Source organism: Lagopus muta, chromosome 1, assembly GCF_023343835.1.
Source record: "Lagopus muta isolate bLagMut1 chromosome 1, bLagMut1 primary, whole genome shotgun sequence".
NCBI classification, from domain to species: Eukaryota; Metazoa; Chordata; class Aves; order Galliformes; family Phasianidae; genus Lagopus; species Lagopus muta.
In genome coordinates this window covers 131,593,085-131,616,451 of record NC_064433.1, presented here as the reverse complement: position 1 = coordinate 131,616,451, position 23,367 = coordinate 131,593,085, and the positions used below count along the sequence as shown (strand labels likewise).

The 23,367-nt window shown below is 41.0% G+C and overlaps 1 protein-coding gene across 6 annotated transcripts in view; it reads left to right on the top strand.

Annotated features, from left to right (window-relative positions):
* AFF3 (ALF transcription elongation factor 3) overlaps positions 1 to 23,367 on the top strand; it is a 323,793-nt gene that overhangs the window by 286,602 nt on the left and 13,824 nt on the right. For all 6 annotated transcript variants that reach the window (XM_048961353.1, XM_048961342.1, XM_048961324.1 and 3 more), the window contains 5 exons: positions 2,765 to 2,889; positions 5,822 to 6,023; positions 7,929 to 8,056; positions 19,936 to 19,999; positions 22,641 to 22,777. In XM_048961353.1, the coding sequence (XP_048817310.1) occupies positions 2,765 to 2,889; positions 5,822 to 6,023; positions 7,929 to 8,056; positions 19,936 to 19,999; positions 22,641 to 22,777 (656 nt within the window). The remainder of the gene's footprint in view (positions 1 to 2,764; positions 2,890 to 5,821; positions 6,024 to 7,928; positions 8,057 to 19,935; positions 20,000 to 22,640; positions 22,778 to 23,367) is intronic.

Here is a 23,367-nt window from a genome sequence, read left to right as displayed (position 1 = left end):
GGAAATGAGATAAGCGTTAGAAATGGTAAGGGATGTGGATATTGTAGGAAGATGGGAAAACGGAGCCACCAATAGTTAGATGTAAGGAAAGCAAGACAAAGTCAGATAGTGGCAGGAAACATGGGCTACATTCATATGAGTAGGCCAGATGTGGCCAGGATGTAGCATCAAGCAGTGGCACGCAGTCATCCGCTTTGCTTGATTGTTAACATGCTTGCTAATCATAGAATCATAGAATCATAGAATCACCCGGGTTGGAAGGGACCCCAAGGATCATGTAGTTCCAACCCCCCTGCCTAGCAGGGCCACCAAACATCCACATTCAGATCAGGTTGCTCAGGACCCCGTCCAACCTGGCCTTAAACACGTCCAAGGACGGGGCATCCACAACCTCCCTGGGCAGCCCGTTCCAGGGCCTAACCACTGTCCTAGTAAAGAACTTCCCCCTAACATCTAACCTAAATCTTCCCTCCTTCAACTTAAAACCATTTCCCCTAGTCCTGCTGTTGTCAGCCCTTTTGAAGAGTTTACTCCCCTCCTGGGTGTAGGTTCCCTTCAGGTATTGATAGGCTGCAATGAGGTCACCCCGCAGCCTTCTCTTCTCCAGGCTGAACAAGCCCAACTCCCTCAGCCTGTCCTCATAGGGGAGGTGCTCCAGCCCCCTGATCATCTTAGTCGCCCTCCTCTGGACCCTTTCCAAAATCTCTATGTCTTTCTTGTACTGAGGGCTCCACACCTGGACACAGTACTCCAGGTGGGGCCTCACAAGAGCCGAGTAGAGAGGGACAATCACCTCCCTGTCCCTGCTGGCCACCCCTCTCCTGATGGAGCCCAGGATCCCATTTGCCTTTTGAGCTGCCAGAGCGCACTGCTGGCTCATATTCAGTTTCTCGTCCATCAGGACCCCCAGGTCCTTCTCTGCCGAGCTGCTCTCAAGGACCACTCCTCCCAGCCTGTACAGGTGCCTGGGGTTCTTCCGGCCCAAATGCAAAACCTTGCACTTTGCCGTGTTGAACCTCATCAGGTTCACCCGAGCCCAGCCCTCCAGCCTGTCGAGGTCCCTCTGAATGGCATCCCTTCCTTCCACCGTATCAACCGCACCACTCAGCTTGGTGTCGTCAGCAAACTTGCTGAGGGTGCACTCAATTCCCTCATCGATGTCATTAATAAAGATGTTAAAGAGCACCGGTCCCAAGACAGACCCTTGGGGGACACCACTTGTTACCGGCCTCCACCTGGACATAGAGCCATTGACCACCACCCTCTGTCTGCGGCCTTTCAACCAATTGCTTATCCATCGGGTCGTCCACCCATCAAATCCACTTCCCTCCAATTTGGAGACGAGGATGTGGTGGGGGACCATGTCAAAGGCCTTGCTCAGGTCCAGGTAAATGACATCGGTCGCCTTCCCTTCGTCCACCAATGCCGTCACTCCATCATAGAAGGCCACAAGATTAGTTAGGCATGACCTTCCTTTGGTGAAGCCGTGCTGGCTGTCTCGGATCACATGCTCATTCTTTATGTGACCGAGCATGTTGTCCAGGAGGATCTGTTCCATGATCTTCCCAGGCACGGAGGTGAGACTCACCGGCCTGTAGTTCCCCGGGTCCTCCCTGCTCCCCTTCTTGTATATGGGAGTGACGTGACCCTTCCTCCAGTCGTCCGGGACCTCACCTGACAGCCACGACTTCTCAAATATGATGGAGAGCGGCTCGGCAACCACCTCGGCCAGCTCCTTCAGGACCCTGGGATGCACGCCATCCGGCCCCATAGACTTGTATTCATTCAGTCTAAGGAGGCACTCTCGGACTTGCTCTGCCCTTACAGTGGGGAGGGATTTACCTCCTTGGTCCCCACATAGAGGTTTGGGGATGCAGGGTTCAGGGACGTGAAAAAGACTAGAATCCTGGCCACCAGTGAAGACCGAGGTGAAGAACTCATTCAGCACCTCGGCTTTCTCTTCATCTGTTGAAGCCAGTTCTCCTTTTAAATTTACCAAAGCAGGTACGCCCGTTTTGGCCTGTCTCTTCTGGGCAATGTACCTGTAGAAGGTTTTCTTATTGTTTTTCACGTCCCTTGCCAAGTTCAGTTCTGCTTGCGCCTTGGCTTCCCTGATCCCACGTCTGCAAGTCCGGACGGCATTCCTGTACTCTTCCCAGGTGACACAGCCTTGTTTCCAGAATGATCGAGGACATGATAATGATGTGGGCCAACTTCTTCCAGACACTTTGTGGCCCCAGCGAGGGACCACATTGCCTAAGGGCCCTTCCCAAAAGGCAGCCTGAATGTGGCATATCATGGTTTGAAGGAGAAGCAAGCTGAGCACGTGTATGCAAGCTGTTCCTTTCCAATTGGCCTTAGATGTTGATTGGCCAGTTGATGATCTGTTGTATTTAGTAATGCAGGGAATGTCACTGCTGCAAAGGAAAGAGAGGGAGAGGCAAGAGGAATGTGGTTAAGCACTAGGCAAGAGAAAAGCACACAGAAGATGGGCAAAGAGGGCAATATAAAGAAAAGAATATCTGAAGGTGCAGGTGGGAATGTGGTTGAAACAATTCAAGTTTTATATTGTACTCCTTTGTCTACGCACTGCCTCTTTAGATGATGGTTTTTCAAGATGTGAACCAGTCTTCTCTCATCCTTGTTAGGTATATGCTTAAAGAAAGCATCAGAGTGTCAGAAAACCATCATCTGATTTGTCAAAGTACTTTGAGATGTTCAGTAAACGCAACACCTACAAGATATAATTTTTCTCTTTACTCAGTGTGAGAATGAGGAAGAGTACAGAGACATCAAGAAGACTCATTTAGAGCGAGAGAATTCTTCACGATTAGCTGCCTCTGCCCACAGCATCGCAACAGCAAATCACTGCAATGTAAATGAAAATAGGTAAGCATTTTCCTTCTTATTTACCACTGAGTCATACAACTAGTTGCAGTTTAATGTCCTGTGTTATTTTTGCCTGTAATACGAGTTATTTTTTAATTATCACATTTCATGTTGAAAAATTGCCCAGTGCATTCTGCTTTCTTCTGGTTTAATGAACAACTTAGCAGCTCCTGACACATTTATATACTCACATTTTTGTCGTATTGTGCAGAGTTGTTAGTTCAAGTGTGAGGTTCATGGAATGAGTAAGTATAGCTAGAGCAGTGCAGTCATCTGAGATGTATTCTCAGACGTTGCCTTGTAGGCACTGGTTCACTTGGGCAGCCATCTTATGTTTCCTTACAGCGTTATAAGTTTCAGACTTTAAGTCTGACTTTATGCCTGGGTTTAAGTTAGTCAGCACTACTTAGATTGAAATTGCCCAAAATACTCAGTTCCAGAATACATATCATTTTCTGTCAATGTCAGGATATATATTAGGGCGAGACTGCTAAAATTAAAGAATATTTTGATTTATTGCAGTAAGTATTTCTATTGTTCAGATCACCGATGAGTCCGAACAATTCTTATCATTAGCACTGGCAAAGAATCATGATGAAAACAAACACATATGCTGCTTATTCAAAAGTATGCATTCAATTCCTTTAACCTAGAATAAGTCACATTTCTTAAACTGAAAAAAATCATGGAACAGTTTATTTTACTGTGCATGAATGCACACAGACACACCATTCCTGTTACCACTCTCTCTGTCACAAGGTTAATTCTGAGCTTCCTGGAAGCAGGGCAGTAATTTGCATTTTGCTTAACATTGTGTTCAGTACTTCTGGTAGTAACTGTGCATTAAAGAAAGAAATATAAAAAAAAGAAAGTCTTGAATATTTGCTTCTTAATTCTTCCCTCATCTGCCCTGCTTCCCAGAAGTTTGTGTGGTTTATGCTACTGTAGGTCATGCACAGTTATGTTAGCACAGCTGATAGCTGGTAGCAAAAAGAGGAGCAAAAACACCTTCAGACATGAGAATTTGATATTGTAGAGTCTGATGTAGAATCATAGAATGATTAAGGTTGGAAAAGACCTCTGAGATCATGTAGTCCAAACACCAGCCCACCCACAACATGCCCACTAACCACATCCCTCAGTGCCACATCCACGCAGTTCATGAACTGGGCAGCCAGTGCCGATGCCTCATCACTCTTTCTGAGAATAGTTTTTTTTCATAATCCCCAACCTGAACTTCTCCTGGCACAACTTACAGCCGTTAGCAACATACAACCTTTCCTCCTATGTACAGAATGAGCAAGGCCTTGTTTGATACAAGAGGCCACTGCAGCAGGCAAAGTAACCCTAAATATTTTACATCTACATCAGGTCCACTATCTGTGAAGTGCCAGCAGGCTGGAATGTGCTGTGTGTTGTTTTGCACAGCTTCTCAGGATGACAAGGTTGGGATGCTGTAGTTTGACTACTCACAGTACGTGTAGGTGGGCCCAAGTGCCAGGGGCCATGCGAAAGACCTGCCACACAAATAGAAATAGCAGCTAGTCCTCAAGCTCTGGTCCAAACTTTTGAGGCTTGGGTACACTTCCAAAGAGCCATGGCTTCTCTTGGATGCTGCAGTCCTGCACTTTGACAGTGATGTATAAACATGGCTAGCCAAGGCATGATTTTATGTTTGAAAAAGGAAAAAGAAATAACAGCATCAGCCTGCACATTCAAAATAGTGCTGAAGTTCTTATTTTTCTTGGAGGGAACAGAACAACGCAGCTGTCCACTTACACACCCCAGCTCCTTCATTCATAAACAGCTCTTGGTCATTAAAGCAAAACAGTTTGTGTTGTATTTTAAAAGTACTACACTGTAGGAAACAGGAAGAGTTCTGAATTATGATTCATGGCTTCTCTCACAGCTAGTTTTTAAAGACGTGCCGGATAAATGGACAAATGTATGATAAGAGCACATTTAATTAGCTCTGTTCCCTGAAATGATGTGCAGAAATAAAGTATATTTTGTACCGTATTCCATTGTGCGATTCCATTAAGTGTACACTGTCTGATACAGTAACTATAAAGAAGTGAGAAGTGTACATAAAAAGTAATAGGCTGAATAAAGGGGAATATGACAAGGGAAGGTATTGCTTTAAAATAGTCTGTCTGACCTTAATCACAGTTTTTGTCTTAAATGCAAACTGTCTCCTTAAGAATGCTTATTTTGTGTGTATGGCTTTAAAATTACCAGACACGTATTTTCTTTAAATTAGTGTGTCTAGAACTTATTTAGGTGATATTTTTATAGCTTGTTAGACTTCTCACCCAAAGCTTCTCTAATATAAATGAAAATTGAAAATATTACATGGCTTTCTTCTTTACAGTATAGGCCAGCTCGCATTTCTCTGTGTCTCCTTTTGTCTGCAGTACCAGCCTATTTGTCTTTAAAATCGGCGTTAGATCAGAATAAACAGTGCTACCAAGGGCTGCCCATTGAGCACAAAGACAACCCAGTCATCTTTAAACACATTTCCTCTTTTAGTTCACCTATGGCTTTATTGCTGTGGCTTATAAATTGTCACCTCTAATAGTGAAATAGGGCTCCATAACCTAAACTTACACTTCAGAGTCTAATTTTCGTCTCCGGCTATCCCTTAAGAGATGGTGAGCAAGTGGCCATTTATCTCTTGTGTTTTTTTTCAAGCACTCTGATACAGGCTTGATATTAACTCCAGAATTACAATTTGCCTTGAAGGAAAAGAGGATAAACATGATACAAATTTGTAAATGAACTCTTGGTCCCAATACTGTAAGCTTGTTACCAGATACCAATAGACTTTATACTGCCAGCAGGTTTTAAATTCAAAGTTTTGGTAATATATAAAACATTTACCTTTCTCAAACCCAGCTTTGTGACACTCCATTACTGTAATTTCCATTTCCAGTTTGGCACTACCAATAAATAAAAATGAGAAAGTGCTTCGGTCACCCGTCTCTCCCCTCTCTGATGCATCAAAACACAAATACTCCAACGATGATTTAACTTCCTCCAGCAGACCTAATGGCAGCAGTCTATTACCTTCCATCTCCTCCAGCAAAAAGCATAAGGGTGAAATCCAGTCACAGCCACATCTCGGAGACTTCAATGTAAGTTGTACTGTTGTTCACAATATGAAACCCTAGCTTGATATTTTTCATTTTGTATTGAATCTAAGATAACTTTGCAGAATCTTATGCTAAAAAGTTGTAGTAATGAATGTGGTACTGTATGTTTGGTTTTTCTGTTTTGGGGTTTAGCAAGGCACAGAAGAACAGCAAGAAGGCTGTAAATTGGACAAATAACAAAGGCTGCATAAGCAAAAAGTAAAAGCTAGTGGCCCGGAATTAATGGATTTAGGCCTGCAGAGTATTTGGGGGGCATAATACAAGGCCCCCACATCCAGAAGTGTGGTGCAGTGTATAAGACCTCTGCTCAGCCACTGCCTACCTGTGAGTGTACCTGGATATAAGTAATTCTCCATGGCTTCCAACCAGCTTTCTCATACACTACTGCTTGCTGTTGACACCACTGAAAAGCTTAGCATGAGTCTTGCAACTCAGCTCCACCACACCCCAGCATTTAGATGTTTATCCTGTCAGAGAATCTTAATGACACTAAAGGTTTCCAGAGTACCCTTCCTGGTGAAGACTTACTAGTAAATTGGGGGTTAGCCACTGTCTTCAGAGTACAGTAAGAGTGGAAATGGATGTTCCCCTCCATTTACCCGTGAGCTCTGTGATTAGAACACTGGAATAAAGAGTCTGTTAGCGCTTCTGGTTAAGGAAATTTATATTTCTCTCACCTCTCCAAATAGTATCCTGTCATCCAGCCTGCAGGGCACTGTGGTTAGGAGACTAAGGACAGAACGTTGCCCCTTGCAGCTTTGTGTGAAATACCTAGAAGAAGTAACTTGGACACTGTCATATTGATATTCACTGCTGTAGCATCTAGTCGAGTTGCTGAGGCACTCTTCTGTTGCTATAAAGGCCCACGCTCCTTTCTTTGCTACAGAAGATTTTATCCAGCGTGTATTTGTTTTTAAACAGTATGTTATTTGATAAATAAGAGGTTTCAAAGTTAACTTTTTAACTTTTAAACATAAGTTTAGAGATTTATAACCCATTCAGACTCATAATGATACGAGTCTTCACTGGATATCCTGAAAACAATGTAAATTTCTTCACAGGCGCATGTGCTGGAAATCAAAAGTAGAAGGTGATTGCTTTATGATCCACACCCTCAGCAAATGAATTTCACTGAGATTTTCTGCACAGCCTAGCAATGCACCATTTGGTCAACATTTTAAAAAGCTTTGCAATAAAATTCTTATGTATCTGATTATTCATCTGAAAATTTTAGCCGTCTGAACCGATCTGGATGTGCCATACAGAATATGAGAGCTCGTGAACTATAAATGTTAAACATAGCTTCCTTTTATCTCTTCCCTTCATGAGGTATCTAGGTGGTGTGCCCAGGTGGTCTCTTGAATTTCTGTCAGGGATCCTAAGCTGGGATGTAGTCTTTATCCATTGTAAATTTTTTGTGCATTTTCCCATTATATTTCCATCCTCTACCTGAAGAAAGAAGTGGTAACGTTTTCTGGCAGTGGTTATAAATGAAGAGCAAACGGGCTCACCTTGCTCCCTCAGGGCAAAGTAAAATGTTGGTTTGGAAGCTAAAGGCTGGAGATGTAACTTGATCTTCTCAACGGCCAGACTGATCTGTTCTTCCATAATTTCGCTGACTTTGTTACAGAGTGTTTTGATGATTACTAATAGTTCAGCTCCATTTCATCTGTGTATCACATCAAAACTCAGGCCCTTTACAAAGTGCTGTGAGCAGTATCTGTGAATTTGTGGCTGTTAGTCACAGGACAGTTAACACATCTTGCCTGCTGAAATAGTAGAAAAACTAACTGACAATTTACAGCACAATGCAAAGACTATCTGTGGTTTATTAGTAGCTTTTTTGAAGTTAGAAGCTCAATGTCTTCTATGCTGTTTGTTGTCTAGAAAGCAGTTCACACCAATTCAGAAAATGTTCTTCTCTGCAATAAGCCACAGACCCAAACAGAGCCTTGGTCACCTCTGTCCAGCGCACCCAGGGACTGCAGAAGGACAAAACTTATCTTTGATGATATGTAAGTACAGATAACTTTAAAATATAGCAAACAATGTAGCTTTCTGCATTTCAAAAGGGAGTGACAATTTGTTCATCAGGAGCTGAGATATGGCCAGTATTATTATAGTAATACTGTACACTGAACAATGATTGAGACATCGTTTATAAAGTATTCTATTTATCATCATAAATTAAGCCTCTGATCATCAGGAAGCAGTGAGGACTGGCTGTTCCCTAAGGGATGGTGAGCCAGGAGCAAAAGGACAGAAGATGGCTGGTGGGGTGGGGGCTATGCCAGCAGGGGTGGTCCAGTCACAGAGACACTAAACAAGGTGATGAGGCAGGTCCAAGGTCAAGTCAGGAAGTCAGATCAGGATCAGGTCTGGTGAGGATAAACAGAGTCAGACATAGTCCAGTGACTGCCAGGTGTGCATAGTGATGAGGTGGATCTGAGGTCAAACCAGAAAGAAAGCCCCAGTGTTGTGCCATGGCCTGGCATAAGCACCGTTGTGACAGGGCTGAAGACACAGGCACACCTACAGCAAGCTTGGATAGGGAGTGAAGATTCAGACCTGAGCTTGAATGGCTTTTTTTGGCCCATGGGCTGAATAGGAACACCTGTGTGAGACACGTCAGGACCATAAAGAGGAGGCCCTGTTAGTGCTTCAGCATTAATTCTGCACACCTCTGACTACAGACATATACATATGCATATCGAGGCAGGGTGAGAGGAACTCCCTTCTTGTATGTCCTTTGGAACAAGGGGAGAGGACAGATGGGAGCCTTGTATCCACAGACCTTGACAGCTGCTTCACTTGTTGCTACTGCTGCTCAGAAAAAGGTGTCACAAAGGCAGAGGGAGAAGCAAGCAGCAGTGGCTGGCATGAATATCTGAAGGGATACCTGCCCCTCCCTGCTTCCATTGCATCTCTCAAACATCCCTGCTTTCTTCTTCTGAAAATAATTTAAGCTTGTAATTGTCTTCATTTTCTTTTTGGTAAATTAAAACTGCTGGTTCATTTCCCACAATTGTATAGGATATGGTATCACTTAAAGGTAAAACTGAAGATTGGAACCTTAATATCAAGAAAACTCAGATTTTTTTTTTATTATTTTATTTTTGCCTAATAATATTCTGGAATTAAAATACTGACTTTTCTGGCCAGTGCAGAAGAAATTCTGTTCAAGCTATGCCTCAGACTGCCTGGAGCATATAGAGCTTCATAAGCTGTGTAACCTTGACACACCTTTTGCATTCCCAGAATTTCACCAGTAACATCACTTGCACTTTTTTTTTTTTTACCTAGGGAAACCCTAAGAAAACAGCCCTGTTTTCTACCAGAATGGGGATTTTAATAAATATTACTCATAATAATTGTAGTAATTGTAATGGTCATTTACATTAACTTATTCTCAGAGACAGCCAGAGGGATGACAATATCTCATCGGGAGAATCCAGGTTTCCTACTATAGCATATAAATAATTCCCACAGACTTTAAAATGATGTAACTATATTGTTGTCTGTCAAGAAGAGAAGGCTGGTGAGATTAATTTCTGGGTACATTTCTGGAAGTCATGAGGAGATGTAAATTCAATAAACATAATCATTCTTTCTGCTCCTTTTGGAGAAAACTCTCCCCTGTGTATGTATCCTCATTTTTGTTCCTTCTCCACTTCCCTCCATGCTATTTTTCAAATTTTTCAACACATTTATTCAGTGATTTCCACTGAGGAAATTTGAATCTGCTTAGAAGCACTACCTAAGTCTTCACATCTCTTGAAATACTTGAATCATCTATAATTTACTTGCCACTGTTCAATTTTTCTGCACCTTAAACATGTACATACATGGCAAAAATGTATCAGTGTACCTGATAAAAGTCAAAATGTAGGATGTGCTCATCTGTTTGGATTAGAGAAAATACAGTCAGAAACACCTACAATAGAACTATTGTGTCTTCATCTGATTCTCCATCAAGATGCTGACAAAAAAAAAATGGGGGACCATTTTGTGTTTTTTCCCTCCACAATTTTGTCATAAGAAACCTGCTTTTTCTCACCATCTCTATCATCTAGGAGGCTTTTATCACTTGCTTTCTCCATTAGTGATACCTGTGATTTCTCTGGCAGGAATCTTCAGTACAACTGTTTCACCTTTTCAGGGAGAGATACAATAAAGCCATTGTTGTGCCTTACATGTAGAATGTCCCCCAGCAATTTGCAACCCATGAAAAAAGAATCCAAACCGCCAAATAAGATAAAACACAGAAGTTAAATATGTCTTAATTTGCCCTTAAAAAACACAAATGTCTAAATGCCTGTTGTGCTAACTAGAGGAGGGAGACTTTCTTGTACTACAGCTGTCATCCACAAGCTGTATCCAGGAAACACCACCAAATGCCAGCTATTGTGGATATTCTCGATCCTGAATTTACCACAAAAAGAAGTCACTGAAATGTAGCAGATTGGACTGGCTGCAAATGTTAAATGTCAACAAATTTCACTCATGTTAGAAGGATCAAACTAAACAAGGCAGCCAATGTCTTTCAAATCCTTATAGTACCATAGCAGAGGATTTGAAGAAATGCAGTACTGTATATCTAAAGTCACGTAGTAATCCTAATGGCAGCATTTTGTTCAAAATGATGCCTATGAAGTATTTCATCTCATAATCCATGAAGTTTGGAATTACTGTAATCTAGCCATGGCTTTAAAGTCTTCATTTTAATCAGACTCTGTAGTTTGAAGAGACTAAATCTCTTTTATTCGATTTAAAACAATAATTTTTTTGACCAATCAGCATCTCTGCTTTAGTCTCAATTTATTTTCTCCAGATCATTGACAACAGCTGTCACTAGCAATAAATTGGAACACAAGTAGGTCAATAAAAAGTATATCTTGCTTGGCAGAGTGCTGTACACACATGCATCAAAATATAAAAGTAAATATAGCTAAGAGTCTTCAAAAGGCAGCCAAAATATTGCTTTTCCTGAACTGCCATTGTTTACTGCCTGAATGTGAAAGCCCTGAATGTGCTTCAAGCATATCCAGCATGGCACACGTATATGCGACATCCATGTTACTCCCAGTATTAATTCTTAACAAGATTTCCTGGATTTTTGGCCATTTCTGACTCTATGAAGAGAACATTTTAAAAGCTACATCATAATGCTTCAAGCCAAATTCAGTCCTGCTGTAATTTAGCTGAATGATAGAATTCCCAATAACTGCATTTAGGAACAAAGTCTGTTGTCCTTGAAGTGATAAGCACTGACATGCTGTGGCTGCCCGAGGGCACAGTCTCACACCTCCTCCAAACGCTGCACGTGTGGTACAAAAAGAGCAGAGCATGCTCAGCTTCTCAATTCTCCTTATGGCTACATCAGAACTTGTTCCTTGGGATTATTTTCTTACTTGCATTGTAGCTCACCCTTTCAAACTTCGTGTCTGTTTTGTTTGTTTTTTTCTCTTTATCTTCTCTTTTTTTCTGGCCTTTTGAGATCAAAGTAATACACCTTCCATCTTTTTCAAGATTTTTTTCTTTATTATTATCTTTTGTTGAATTTTCTTTCCATGGATTCAGGTGGTACATACACCCAATCGATTGATATTGTCGCAGCTTTAGGAACATATCCTACAGTGAGACTGCATTCCCATCTATAGATAAACCACACGTCCAAAAATATTCTGGCTGTAAAGGTGTCATGCATAAAGCTCATAAAAAGCGGAAGTGATAACTTCTTACCATATTTCTTAGCTTTGGCTTGGACCCCAAGTCTCTCATTTTCAGTCTCTTTTTCCCTGTTCTCCTTTCTCAGTGTGGAAAGAACAAGGTGCTCTTGGGTTGTGACTCATAAAACCAGTGGAAGCCAGCTTGTTTCACCTTGATCAAAGTTCCTCAAAGACTCTGGGTCTTCTGAAGTATTTGGAAAGACTTCTAGAGTCCTGAGCACCCCCCCAGGAGCATGTTTAAGGAAAAGACACACGCTCCTCCTTCTCATCAGCCACCTAAACTATGACCTGTCAGATAAACCAATGTCTGCTGTACCAAGTTTGTCACAAATTCATATGCTTACTTTGAAATGTCCTCAATTTCTTGGCTTTGGGCAATTTCAAGACTTCATCTGACAGTTCCATTTTATCCCTATTTCCCTTTTAACTTGTAGCACTTTATTTTCAGCATATGCTGCCCATGAGAAAATAACATTAAGCTCCTACATTGCATACACTGTTTCTGTGATTATACAATTGAGTTTCCTGTTCTCTGTACGACCACCTTCCCCCCTTTCTTTATAGAGACACTCTCTAAGAGCCTGTTTTGGTAGAAAGTAGATGTTTAAACAACTCCAGCAGGTGATTCTCATGAGATAAAGGATTTATAGCCATTAAACCCAGGTCCCAAAGAAAACTCAGGACTGCAGACTTCTCTTGAGCTTACAGGCTACATCCGTGCCCCTCCTCCCCCTGTAGGCAAGTGGTCCAGCACTATGTTTATATGACTGAACTGTCTTCACTCCCCAAAACAAAGAACACTCGCTGCCTCCTGAGAACTGCCCTTGGCATGTGCTGTCCTCCAGCTGTGCCCAGGCATTGTCTGGGAGAAAGCTCAAAACTATGCCAAGGAGAGTATTAGCCATCAAACAGCATGAATGACCCAATGATAGAGCTGGTATCCTTGCTCTGCTTATTTCAGTAGCACAGATGGAGCCAAGGTTTCACACGTACTGTCACTCATCAATTTCACCCACACCTCACACATCAGTGCTGGGATCATCAGAGCTGGCTGCCAGGTACTTCCTCTCACAGCAGTATCTTTCTGCCTTTGGTTTGCAGTTGCCTGTTGGGAATTCAGGGTGTGTAGCCTGGCATATTAAAACAATGTAAGCCTGGGTAGCTGTGGTCCTACCCTCTCTCCCAGGGTTTGACTGTGTTTCCCTCAGCTTCTACTGAAATTAGCTGATTTCAGAATATTTATCTAACGTACAAGAAAAGAGGTACAGCTGTAGTTTAACTGCAAGGCTGTAGAGATTTCTTCCTGTGTTTTTAACACGGGAGCTCAAGTGCCTATTGTTAATGCCTTTTTCCTTCCTCCCTCTTTGCATACACACTTTGCCCTTGTATGTTTTAGTCTAGGTATTGATTTCACATGAGTATCTGTAAGTCATGAATCCAGGTCGTGCCCAGGAATTTGTAGTGGATTTTGACTCTCTTCATCTCTAGTATTTCACTACATTGACATTATTTGTCTGGGTGATTTTGCATTTTTGCAAAAATAAAAACCCTTACTTATTGCACGTTTCTTCATTTCATTTAAATTAGGAGCCATTCTTTCATTTTGGTAGGGTTTTTTTTTGCAACAGTAACTCGCTCTCTCTGTATCTGAGCTATTCATCTATTCATCTAATCTAAGCTATTGATGTCGTTATGCTAAACCCATCAAGATAGCAGTTGTGTACCTGTGTGATTTAGTAAATTTTTCTCACATTTGGCCTGACTCCAATCAGATCCTTTGTTCTTGTCCTTCTGAAATGCCTATAGCACAGGCATTTAAATGGGTCACCAATACCTTCCCTGCCCTCTCTACAATTACGCTCCTCTGCTGAACTTTCCAAACATGCTGGGTCTGCCGTAGTGAGCAAGAGACTCCCATAACCAGATACCTGTCTCATACAGTGCCATAGGCTGCCCTCCACCCCATGTGCCATTCCAGGCACAGCAGTTAACCATAATTTATTTTGAGCTGTGGAATGGCCAGGAGGCCACAAAGCATCAGGGTGGGACACTATCTTGTACAGTAATACCTGCTTCCCAGCTTCAGCCCCATAATTTACCCCCAGGATGACCATCTTTATCTGTGATACAATATGTCAGAAGTGATCTTGGTATATTTCCCAGTGCATCTTTGTCTGAAACAACAAGTAGGCAGGACTGTATACACCAACATTTTACTTTATGTTGTTATCTTGTCCTGACAGGATTTCCTTCTCTTCTTGTATTTAAGGATTGTGGCCTACTGGTACAAATTCAAAACTGGGCATGGGCTGACCATGGCTATGCCCATTTCTTCTGGTTTGCCTCTAGCTCTGATCAGATTCTAAAGTGGTTCATTCTGCTCTTCTGCTCCCTTCCAGCACACCCACCTTTTAGGGTCTGGATTACTAAAGTGGTGAAACTATATTTAGAATTATGATTTAAGCTGCTTTTATTATGTGCAATTGTTGTACACTAAGGAAGCCCTAGTTCGGTTTTTTATAACACTTCAGCAGCATTATCTCAGAAGAGTATTAAAATATGCACTTGGCTGCATTTATGATGTTTAATTGAACTTTTATTAGTTTTTTTTAATGTATCCTCATAAAGCACTATACCACAGTCAGAAATAATGTTCAAGTGGAGGATTATGTAAATGAAGCAGAAAATGCTGTAGTTTAGTATTTAGTTCATATAAAATACAAAAATTAGATGAAAAATGTGCTTTTGAATGCAGTTATAATTAAAATTGTATATTGGAGTCTAAGCTATGCTATACTCTGTAAATACCAGCAGTTGCACTGAGTTTCGAGGAGATTATGTTGCAGAAGATGCTGATAAATTACTGCACGAAGTAAGGCTTCTATTGATTCACTTTGTTTGATTCTCTTCCCTTTTTTTTTACTGCATGACTTTACATTTTTGCAATTATCTGCTAAACTGGAGTAAATTGAATTCAGAGAAAGTATCAAAAGACAAAGGTGGCAGAGATGCACTGTAATGGCAATACAGCTAAATAGGATGCAGAGGGAGAAACATACACACTCAAGCATTTTACCTGGGTAAACACCACTCTTAGGAGCTCAACAGCCTGGAAATTCTAAAAGGCTGCTTTTGGAAGGGGAGTAATTACCATGCCTGCAGCCATCTCACCTCACGCTGGGATCCTGTGCAACACAACTAGCTATGGAAATGCTGTATTTCCTGCTGGTTTTCGACAAGCTCCCAGAGAAAGTGGTGGCAGTGCCAGGGAGAGGAATTCTGGACAGTAGCAGATTGTTTGATAAATCTCGTCCTGGCTTCAGCCACAGACATGCTACTGAGGCTGCCCTTGTCAAAGTCATAAATGGTTTGAATACCACTGTTCAAAAGGAAGCCTGGCCTTGTTTGTACTATCAGATCTAGCCATGGGGGTTTATTCTGTAAAAGGCTGGATTCTGTTGCACTGCCTAGGTGACTGCCTAGTGTTGACTGAGAATGCGTTGAACTGGTTCCAGCAGTACTTGATTGCCTTCCCCAATCAACAGAGTAGGGTAAATTCTCCTCGAGAGCAGCCAGTTTCACATAATGACACTCGATCCCGGGGAGAATTCACCGGCAGCCTGACTTAGTTGGCACTGATGCTTTACACTCTTTCTCTTGCCTTTCAGAGAGATATATGAGAGGCATTAGAGCAGTGTATTAGAACTCTTTTTTGGCTTTGTTGAAGAGGACCATATTTCTACAAGTACCAACAATCAGATATTCAGAAACAAAAGAGTTCCTTGTGCAGTCAAGATTATTAATAGAGATAAAACACTTGTTTGTACCTGTTAATTTGAAGTCAAACTTCTTTTTATATATTTTTTACAAAAAAAAAGAGGCCTGAATCCTGTCTGTAAATCTGGAGTGACAGTGCTGACGGCACTCGATACAGACACTTGCAAATGACATAGGAGAATCCGACTCAATTGTCTGAAAACTTGAAATCAGGGAATATCTTTCCATGAGACTTCAGTTTACACTCATGATCGTGACATTTGTAGCCGAACAAAGAGACTCTGCTGTTTCTATACCACTTACATCCTATCCGGTTCCACCAGTAGCCTGGTACCGATTTGTAGAGATTTTCCTTATTTCCAGGCTTTTCAGGCTGTAGCAAGGCTGCAATCTGCAAAAGGATCGCAAACCTTACACCAATGACTTGAAAAGGAGTTCATCTACAGATCTTTCTGAATTTCTTGTGTGAGGAAACAGACTTTTTTCTCTTCGAGATACCTCTCAACAAGAACATACAGTATTTGAAATTACGATGCAGTGAGATTACCTGCAAATTCTCCAATCTGAGGTTTTCACCAGTTTCATTAAAGGGGCCAAGTTCCAGATGATATTTGGATGAACAATGAAGTTAGTAAGAGATACATGTTCTCAGTCACTGTAACTTACAGGTCTGTAAGATCAGACTGTGATTAATAGAATATTTTATGAACGTCGTAGATGTGAAATACACAGTATGCAATTCTGAGTAATTAATTTATGCTTCAGCTTTCTCATGTGTCTTCATATGTTCATGAGCTGAGGTAACCTACTGTCTTCTTTTCTCCTCTGCCAACCCATTGTCTGTTTTTTCACTTCGTGGCATAATAATTTAAATTAGTACACTGGATTTAAAAGGATTTAAAAGCTTTCCATGTACAACAGTGGAATCTAGGAAACCTAAACAAAACTGAATTTGAATATTTTCTTTCTCATTAAAAAACAAAAAAACAAAAAAAAAAAACTCCAAAAAATAAATTCAAGTACATCATTATTTTGTTTCTAAAGTGATGTAAACAATCTGTACCATGTACACAAACATACATTAGACCTATAGAACTTCTCAACTTTCAATTTCATTAGCATGTACATTTGTAATCTGAATTGAAAGATTATTAACATGTAGTGATCCATGGGAGAACAGTATTGCATAGATAGCATTAACAGACCAGAATTTGACGTGGCATGTGTATTGTTTTTGAACAAATATTGGAAAAACACAATCAATGTATTTTTTCCCTAACAAGTCTTAATTTCTGTTAGGCACCCTCAGATCTGTATATCAATCTTGTATTTTTCCTATGAAAGTACCTAGACATCCACATTGTGCCTATATATACTGTGCTTAACAATTATATTTTAATAGTTTCATCTTTATACTAGGCTTTTTCCTCCGAAACAGCTGGCTTCAATAGACACTGATGACTTTGATTTTCACACACTGCATTCTGGTTAGCTACCCCATAGCAGGGCCCTCTTGGTTCAGTCATGAACATGCCTCCCGCTGATGCTCTCAGCTGCTGAGCGTAACTCTGGAGAATAAATCTTGGTACAAGTTGAAAAACATTCTACAATTGTCTTATTTATGAGTAGACCATAATTACATTGTGTTATCTCGCTTGGTTTTTACAGCTTCTTTCCGTGCTTCAAACAAGCAAATTATACAGATGGTTTTGGGTGTCACATGGAAGGGTATATTGCAAAGAACATATTTTAATGACCAGAATTTGAAAGGATCATGTAAAGGATCATCACTTTGATCATTTCAGAGAGCTGAGACCACTGCATTGCTGATATGCTCTGCTTTGTTTTGTTTTTTTTTTGTCACTTCAGAGTAAACAGTCTTACCTAGGTTATTGCACAAGAATAAGATAGACAGAACATAGAGATTTTGAAAGGTCTTTCAATGGTTCTGAAAACATAGCTTTCCCCATCCAGCTAACACTCTTTCAGTGTCTAATACTTCATAAGTGCTTGAGTACTGTGTTCAGTTTTGGGCCCCTCACTGCAAGAAAGACATTGAGGCCCTGGAACGTATCCAGAGAAGGGCAACAAAACTGGTGAGGGGTCTGGAGCACAAGTCTTACGAGGAGCGGCTGAGGGAGCTGGGAATGTTCAGTCTGGAGAAGAGGAGGCTCAGGGGAGACCTCACTGCACTCTTCATCCTCCTGAAGAGAGGTTGGAAGGAGGAGGGGTTTGGCCTCTTCTCCCAGGAAGCAAACTGGACCCAAGGAATTGGCCACAAGTTGTGCCAGGGGAGATTTAGATTAGATACGAGGAAAAACTTTTTCTCTCAGAGTGGTCAGGCACTGGAATGGCTGCCCAGAGAGGTGGTGGAGTCACCGTGCCTGGCAGTGTTCAACAGGTGTCTGGATGAGGAGCTACCAGATATGGTCTGGTAGCTTGTGGAAGCAGTGGTAATGGGAGGATGGTTGGACTAAATGATCTTGTAGCTCCTTTCCAATCTTGTGATTCTACAATTCTACGATTCTATAACTGACCAAAACCAATCCAGATGGTTTGTGTTGTTAAGAAAATGTTAGCATTTTGCTGGCTACAGAAAGTATTGGCAGCTGCAGTAGATTATGTGATGCTGGGACAGAAATCTGTCTTTAGTCCTCTTTCTTCTGGGGAGTTGGGGAAAACTCCCACTCTGAGGGAGAAGAACATTTTAAAGATGGAACAAATGAACTATTTTTCAGCATATCATCAAACTTTTTAGGACAGATGTCATTCAAAATTACTCAGGCTGCAAATTTTATTTCTCTCTGATGATATTTAGCCTTCAAAATAAGAGTTATGACTAACCTTCTGTGATATAATTAAATTCCCTTGAAACTGTGTGCATGAAAGAAGAAGGAAACAGACTACGCAGATGTGGTGGCAAACGGCCTTACTGATTCAAGGAAGTAGATATGGTTGTCCTCTTCTGTCAAGAGGCTCCACCTTGTTCCCACTAATCTGTTGTGGACCTGAAAGTGTTCTTACCGCTGTCAGCAAGAGTTTTTGTCTCATACATTGACTTCAGTTTTTAGATCTATATCTTCTCTGACTCATACATTTTTTTAACAAACATTCTGAGAAATCCAAATTAAAATACATTTATATATTAGGATTGCTAGGCTGCAGTAATACCATAATACCCTATTTTTCACAAAGCCATGCATTTAAAATCAAGAATGGCAAGAATATTGTTATTCATTTTCTGAATACTCAGCAATATCCCTTTTTCATTAGAAAACGTCTACAGGATGACTTGAAGGAATTCTAAGAGAACAATTTTTCAAGGAGAAACTTCTGAGAGTGACAAGGATACAGCAGTAACTTCAGTATGTGCTGAGATGAGACGGGACTCAGTTTTAGCTGAGTAGAAGGAGGAAGGCCATGTCTCACACATATGAGACTGGGGGAATCTCCATGGTCAGGACATACGAAGACTTTTTTGAGAATTGAAGATACTGTGTTACGCACTAAAATGACATGGCAGATGGCTTCCCTCCATTGAGAAAAGTGCAATAGGGAGAAGATGAAGAAATCTGTTTCAGCCATGAGGGCTCAGTGAATTGGTCACCAAGCACTGCCAGGGGGACAGCACTTCGTGTTTTCAGTTTGAATAGAAGTGGATTAGTGTGGATCAGAAATGGTCTTGTGAATTTCAGCACGGAGACAGCAACTGAATTTGTGCCTTGCAGTCATTAGGTCAGGTAGGTTAAGGATGGAATGGAGTCTCTGAGATCTATTTGAGGAGAAATCAATGGAGAATTTGACACAAGTAATGCCAGTGGCATGCAGCTGGCAGCCTAGCACCGTGTCACAAATGAACTCCTGGCAGCAAAAGCAAACAGCACTCTCAGTGTGCTTACAGATAAGGCGAAGGGGGATGAGGTGGAGGCAAGCAGATTCAGTGTGCATTTTTGAAGTGGAGAGATTAAACACACTTGTTTTGTAAGGAAGGAGAAGCCAAGGCAAATGACAGCGAACAGGGAGGAGTAGAAAATGAGGTAAGCAAACACAAGGGAGAGGAGAAAATGGAATAACTTGTTCCGCTTAATGCTTGCATCCATTTGGTAGATCAAAACTGCACTAATTTGGGAAGCAGTTTATACAATCCATAAAAGTGCATTTTATTAGCTTTTTTTGCTTTGAATCACTGACTTCTAAAGAATGAGAACAGCCATAAATGCTATTGTCTCCACAGGCAGCAATTTGAAAATATAAGATGCATGGTTACATGATAAGTGTATTTTCTTCATAAAAAATGTTTGCAAATCAGGTTTAGAATAGGGGAAAAATAACCTGAAAATATTCTGCTTCAGAAAATAATAAAGTGTCTTCTTATTTTCCCCTGGTAGGCCACGCAATGCAGATTACTTTATGCAGGAAGCTAAACGGAAGAAACATAAAGCAGATGCGATGGTGAGAATATTTTCTTTCCAGTTATGTTGCTCCAAATTATTTTTGTAATGCAGTTTCTTCATCAGTGCGGTATTGCTGGGGTAATTATAAAATCTATTATAAGGATGGCTAGGCTTGTTAAATTAAGAAATGTTTATATAATCAAATGTTCATAGCCCAATAAACTATGACTTAACAAATAATGACTTACTGAGATAAAGGCCTGGATAAATAAAAATTTCCATTTATCCCTATGCTTTAATTAGCAACTGTAGTAATAGAGACTGTGTGGTTACATGCTATACTATGTGCATCCACATACCTTTCTTCTCAGTTTAACAAGCTGGCTGGGCCCTGTAATAATAGTCCAGGTTGGTCTGGTGTTCAGGGAATCTACCCTTTTTTTGAAAAGTTTTGGCTCTCCAGTACCAAAAGAATCTTCCCTTCATGACAATCCCTTTGTAAGACAACCAGCAGCACATAACCCTGCAGGAACATGTTTCACACAGAGGGGTGTTGCAACAAACACGTTCTTGTCTCCAGCTCTGACGTGCCTAGAAAAATAGCCAGTAAGACCTTCTTGAGAAAGGGGAACCTGGGGCCTTATGGAGTGCTTGAAGGGATCCCCATCTTCCCAAACAGAAGGGTGCAATGAAGCACATGGTACTCCAGGAAAGCTCCACCTAGCCATCTCTTACCTTTCTCCTAGCCTGTTTTAGTCCAGCACAGTGAATAAGCCAGCACAGCTTTAAAATGCCAGCCTCTGGTACGGTAGGGGCAATCTATGGAGTGGGACTCAGCATGGCTGTCTTGCAAGTAGAAGTTGCTGCAGTCCCTGCCTTGCCCTGCTTGATAGACACATTGTGGTCACAGGAGCAGGAAAGAAGACAGGTATCTCACAGTCTCTCTTTCTTGACCTCTTTTTCTTAGCTGTGCCGAGTGTAAAATGGCCAAGGAAGCCATAGCAGGCCCTTAATTTAGGACACTAACACACAGTTTTACACTCCAGCTGTGTTTATTAGCACAAATTTCCATGGTTTATTCAGTTCCATATTAAAGAGAGTCTTAAATCAGAAAATATTGTGGAAAAATACAAATGGTGCATTTTAGTGTGTTGCTTTAAACAAAATGAAAAAAAAAATCACTTAATATGCAAAGGAAATTCTGTCTTAGCCCAAGGAAAAATGTTTTTATGGTAGACTCCCAGAAATAGGAGGTGCAAGTGTTATACTCCGCTCTGACACAAATTTCCTACACGAAAGTCACTTAGGCATGGCTTAAATAGCCTCCCATCAGCACTAGGTGATAGAAATATCCTTCACATTCAGTCTTCCTCCTCAGTGGACCAGCTCCTTACTGATACTGAATCACTCATCACAAGTACTTCCCCCTTCCTTGAGTGTGTAGGGATCCTGGAGGGAAATGGGAGCACTTTGCATCACCTTGCTGGGCTCGATACCTCCTATTTTGGCACTGCAATACCTAATATAAGCACTTAGAGTGAGCAGCCTGAAAATGACTCTGAGTCTCTCTGCTCCTTAGTTCCCCATCTGTGAAATTGGGATAATAGCACTTCCACCTGCAGAAGAGCGTCAGGGAGAGAAATATAATAAAAAGTTTGTGAAATTCTCCGGTATGATCGCAATGGGAGTCATATAAGAACCTAAAATAGATTGAAGCCAGTGTGCCATTCCAAAGTTACTATTTAAAATCTTTATCCCTTAGAAAAGAATAAGGTCCATTAACCTTTCACTGCGTGCATCAGATTTCAACCAAATGCATCCAGTCCATTAATGGGCTTTATGTACCGCAGGAGTTCTGATTGAAGGAAAGACAAGGCAGGACGGAGAGATAATAGTATGATTCATCTCTACCCACATCAAAAATGAAATTCTGAGACCAGATAAGTGGTATGTAAGCGTACACATATGAACATAATGTGCACATGTGCATATACACTATTATTGAGGACATATATGTGCATATGTATATGTTTAAGCACACAAACACGTGGCGTCAAAGAAGTTCAGAAAGTAAGAGAACAAACTGGGTGAGGAAGAAGGATGGCATGAAAAGCTGGGAGAGTAGAGTAGTCCATAAAGGAGGAGGAGGATATAGAAGGCAAAATCCTGACAAGAGGCCACGCAGTGCTGAAAATGGTAGGAATGAAAAAGAAGTGAGAATGGAGATGAGCCTTTGAATAACAGTAGTCAAAATATTTAACTCCTATTCTCTTAGTTCAAGACAATCATTGCCTTCCTCTGTTGACTGGTGAAAGGCTGCATCTGCAATGTGTGAAACCACTTTTAATGGTAAGGACACTTGATAGCTGAGTCAAAAGGCCTGATGTTGAGTTCATGGGATTTCCAGCGCTGAAGAGCATCTTAGGCAGAGTTGATCCTTCTTTTGACACAAGAGCGTGGACCAAATAACATCTCTTAGCCTTTTTCAGCTCTGCTTTCTGTTTTACGATTTTCACTGATGCACAAGGTTTGATGAGCTTTAGCTTTCTCATAGGAAAATTTATGAATCTGAAGATATACTGACTTGTGTCAAGTTTATAAGTCACACTGAGAAAATCTCACATTGAGAAAATCCCATCAAATGTAACCATGTCTTGATGACTACATTATTTCTATGTGTCCTTATTTTTTCCCTCTAGGTGGAAAAGTTTGGAAAGGCACTGAATTATGCAGAAGCAGCACTATCGTTTATTGAGTGTGGAAATGCAATGGAACAAGGCCCAATGGAATCTAAATCCCCCTATACAATGTATTCAGAAACAGTTGAACTCATCAGGTAGGAAGGGAGGAGACAACCACAGGGGTTACTCTGTTCATGCAAATATGCTCATCTACTTTATCGCATTATTTTCTAGAGAAGTGAGGACTTGCCAGGTGCCTCGTCAGTCATATGTAACACAAATGGATTATCTGTGATTTCACTGGAAATTGAATTAGGAAATGGTGTAGAATGCAAAATAAACAAAGCTTTTAATATTACCAGAGTTGCAAATTACTGAAAGAGTTCAAGGTGTAAGTCAAGTGCTCCTCAAAAGGGAAAAAAACTGCTACCTAATAACAGAACACACTCATGGAGTGATCATTTGCAAATGCTGTAACATGTTTAAGTCTACAGTATAATTGTTACCTGAAAGATGTGAACAGCCATAGAAAAATGGGCATTTGAGGCCCATTAGTGTGTGTTCTCCTACGGATGCTAGTGGACTCCTGAAAACAGTCCAGCTCACACTTAAACAGATCCCTACGTTTACCCAGCTACATGGCTATCCAAACAAGATAATCCAGGTACAGTCCTACCCACAGTTCCTACAAGGAGAGTTTCTTTTTTCTAAGTCCTTTCCTCTATTGTAATTTGTACTAATAGTT